Source organism: Lutjanus erythropterus, chromosome 12 (genome assembly GCF_056507025.1).
Source record: "Lutjanus erythropterus isolate fLutEry1 chromosome 12, fLutEry1.hap2, whole genome shotgun sequence".
Taxonomy (NCBI): domain Eukaryota; kingdom Metazoa; phylum Chordata; class Actinopteri; order Lutjaniformes; family Lutjanidae; genus Lutjanus; species Lutjanus erythropterus.
Genome location: NC_139328.1, coordinates 31,226 through 35,000, shown reverse-complemented (window position 1 = coordinate 35,000; position 3,775 = coordinate 31,226). Strand labels below are relative to the sequence as shown.

At 43.8% G+C, this 3,775-nt stretch overlaps 1 protein-coding gene across 4 annotated transcripts in view; it reads left to right on the top strand.

Annotated features, from left to right (window-relative positions):
• The window catches only part of riok1 (RIO kinase 1 (yeast)), a 14,724-nt gene extending 11,553 nt beyond the window's left edge, over nucleotides 1–3,171 (top strand). For 3 of the 4 annotated variants that reach the window (XM_084731565.1, XM_084731564.1, XM_084731566.1), the window contains 7 exons: nucleotides 6–109; nucleotides 683–789; nucleotides 1,655–1,720; nucleotides 1,808–1,924; nucleotides 2,374–2,427; nucleotides 2,656–2,772; nucleotides 3,042–3,171. In XM_084731565.1, coding sequence (XP_084587691.1) covers nucleotides 6–109; nucleotides 683–789; nucleotides 1,655–1,720; nucleotides 1,808–1,924; nucleotides 2,374–2,427; nucleotides 2,656–2,772; nucleotides 3,042–3,152 — 676 coding nt within the window. In that variant the 3' untranslated portion in view covers nucleotides 3,153–3,171. Of the gene's footprint in view, nucleotides 1–5; nucleotides 110–682; nucleotides 790–1,654; nucleotides 1,721–1,807; nucleotides 1,925–2,261; nucleotides 2,428–2,655; nucleotides 2,773–3,041 lie in introns of those variants that run through there. The other variant, XM_084731567.1, reaches the window with a different exon arrangement.
• Nucleotides 3,172–3,775: the final 604 nt, after the last annotated feature.

Genomic DNA, 3,775 nt, shown 5'->3' with positions numbered 1-3,775 from the left:
TTCAGGTATCACAACGGGAACGCTTACATCATCGACGTGTCACAGTCGGTGGAACACGACCATCCTCACGCTCTCGAGTTCCTCAGGAAGGACTGCAGCAACGTCAACGGTCGGTTTGATCCTGTTTTTAACCCTTTAATGTCTGAAGTCTAAATCCTGTCAGGCTGCAGTCAGTTTTTATAAACTCAGTCTGAACTCTGACCACACAGATTTAAAAACAACAACAACAACAACAACAACAACAAAGTTTGTTTTGTCTTGGTCCATGTTGACAGTTTCTATAGTTTGTCTGTGAGATTTTTTTGTCTCCTCTGTCCTCACACACAGATTTCTGAATCTACAGAAGAGCTGCAGCAAAAATCATCAAATAATCAATTAATAAATTATTCAACAACTATTTCAGTAATTCATGAATCAGTCTTTTTTTTTTTAGATGAAAACTTAAAGTTTTCTGATTTCAGCTCATTAAATGAATATTTTCTGGTTTCTGATCAATTTTTAATGAATCAAACAACTAATCAATGAATTTAAATCAACTGATTAATTGATCATGAAATTAACGGTTAGAGTCGGTGTTTAGTTTGTCAGCTCTGGGTTACCGTAGAAATGTGGGTGTTGATCTGTGATTGGTCCGTTCACACATGTCAGCTGATCAGGTTGTGTGTGTTTTTTTTTTACCCAGAGTTCTTTGTGAAGCGCGGCGTGGCTGTGATGACGGTCAGAGAGCTGTTTGACTTCATCACCGACCCGTCGATCACCTGCAGCAACATCGATCAATACCTGGAGAAGGTCTGACACAACTTTATTTAAAACATCATGAACAACAGTGTCTTCTGATGGACATGAAAGATGGAGACAGAGGAGAGAGACGGGACCGATGACACAGACAGGACGGACAAGACAGACGGGACTAATGAGACGAGAGACAAGTGAGACCAACAAGATGGACGAGACAGACATGATGGACGAGACAACAGACATGATGGACGAGACAGACAGGACTAATGAGACGAGAGACAAGTGAGACCAACAAGATGGACGAGACAGACATGATGGACGAGACAGACATGATGGACGAGACAACAGACATGATGGACGAGACAACAGACATGATGGACGAGACAGACATGATGGACAAGACAGACAGGACTAATGAGACGAGAGACAAGTGAGACCAACAAGATGGACGAGACAGACATGATGGACGAGACAGACATGATGGACGAGACAACAGACATGATGGACGAGACAGACATGATGGACGAGACAACAGACATGATGGACGAGACAGACATGATGGATGAGACAACAGACATGATGGACGAGACAACAGACATGATGGACGAGACAACAGACATGATGGACGAGACAGACATGGACGAGACAACAGACATGATGGACGAGACAACAGACATGATGGACGAGACAGACATGATGGACGAGACAGACATGATGGACGAGACAACAGACATGAACGAAACAGATGAGACGGACAGGACTGATGAGATAAAAGACAACTGAGACCAACGAGTTGGACGGGTCAGATGTGACAGATGTGACAGATGAAACGGACGAGACAGAGGTGATAGATGGATGGACACCAGAGGGACAGAACTATTGATGTGTGTGTCTCTGTCTCTGATTGGTCGTCCAGGCGATGGTGATAGCGGCCGAGCGGACGTCGGAGCAGCGGTCAGATCAGGACCGAGTGGACGAGGAGGTGAGACGGAGACGGTGTGGTGGTCAGGTGGTTACAGTAATAACCCTGTCTCTCTGAGTGACAGACAGTGTGTCCCCCGTCCTCCAGGTGTTTAAGAAGGCGTACATCCCTCGCACGCTGACCGAGGTGTGTCACTACGAGAGAGACGTCGACCTGATGAAGACCAAGGAGGAGGAGTCTGCTCTCAGTGGACACCATGATAATGTAAGACGCATAAAGAGACACACAGACAAAAAGATATAAACACAGAAAAATATAATAACAAAAGGACACAAAGAGACAAAGACAAGGACAGACAGTAGAGACAGTAAAGACCTCCACTGTCTCTACTGTCTCTGAGTGTCTCTGTCACAGATAACAGAGACACTCGGTGACAGTCAGTGATCTGAGCTGTGATTGGCTGAGTCCACGGTGGTTCAGATCCCAGGTGACGTGTCAGTGCTGCGGTCTGTACTGCACTGTAAAAATAAAAAGGTTAAGAAAACTGGAAACGTCAAGTTCATTGAAAGAAGAAAAATAAACAACCTTTCCAGGTACTCAGGTGTGTTCAGGTAACATCCTGCAGGGCTAAAAGAAGAACCTCTCAGTCAGCTGACGGTGAGATCTGTCACACCTGTAATCATACTGATGATGGTGATGATGTCATTGTTCAGGTTCTGTATCAGACGCTGACCGGACTGAAGAAGGATCTCTCTGGAGTTCAGACGGTATGATGTCTCATTCTAACGTTAGCTTAGCTTAGCCTAGCTTAAGTTAGCTTTAGCTGAAAATTCTGAATTATGAAATATTGATGTGACACTTCCTGCATGCATGTTTCACAATAAAAGCCTGATAAGATTTTGGCCACAGGAGCTGTTTCACATTAAAAGTCTCTCAGCAGCTTCCAGTTTTTGCAGACTCACCTGTTGATCTGTTGACTTGTGACGTGTGGACAGGTTCCTGCTCTTCTGGAGGACGAACAGCCTTCGTCCTCAGAGGAGGATGAGGAGGATGAAGAGGATGAAGAGGATGAAGAGGAGCAGCAGAGTGAGGAGGCTCCGCTGGACAAAAAGGTCTTTAACTCTCAAACTTCACATCATGTGACTGACAGTTCACTGACATGTCCTCATGTCCTCATGTCCTCATGTCCTCATGTCCTCGTCCTCATGTCCTCATGTCCTCATGTCCTCATGTCCTCGTCCTCATGTCCTCATGTCCTCATGTCCTCATGTTTGGACCAATTTTTCAAGTTTTCCTGTCCATTATTATTGTTGTTGTTGTTTTTGTTGTTGTCAACATTTGTTTGTTTGTTCGTGTCGATCTGACATCAGTTTTGTTTCAGGAGAAGAAGAAGTTGGTGAAAGAAGCTCAGAGAGAAAAAAGAAAAAACAAAGTCCCAAAACACGTGAAGAAGAGGAGGGAGAAAGTGTCCAAGATGAAGAAAGGACGATGATGATGATTATTGATCAGCAGGATCATCACTGTCTATTGACTCTCTTCAATCTCGATCAATGAAACTCTGATCAATAAAACTGTGATCAATAAAACTGTGATCAATGAGAGTCCGAAACACACGATCACATCAATAAACACCAGGACTTTTAATCTGAAAATGTGCTCAGTTTTGCTGCTTTTTCCAGATTGAATGATACATTTCCTCTGGGTTCAGGTATGTTTTCATTTGGGGGCGTGTCACAGGTGTTAACCAATCAGCAGCAACTTGTATCTAAAGACTTTATATAAACTGTCAGTGTTCATCAGTTAGAGGATAAAACAGGAGAACTTATTAAACCGACGTTGTGTCTGTCGACTGATGACAGAAGATAAACGAGTTTCAGTTCTTGTTTTTTATCTTCATCATTGTCCACAGATCAATGCAGCATCATGACAGACTGTAAACAAACCGAGTCTCAGGGGTCTCTAACAGGTGGACCGCGGTCCGAGTCCGGACCCAGACGCCGTCTTATACGGACCCGGACCTATAACCAATAATTTATTAATAGATTTTATTTTTTTACGGGACGCTTCTATTTTAACTGGCGCAACTTTTCTAGTCTTTCCGTCGCTGGTTTATCT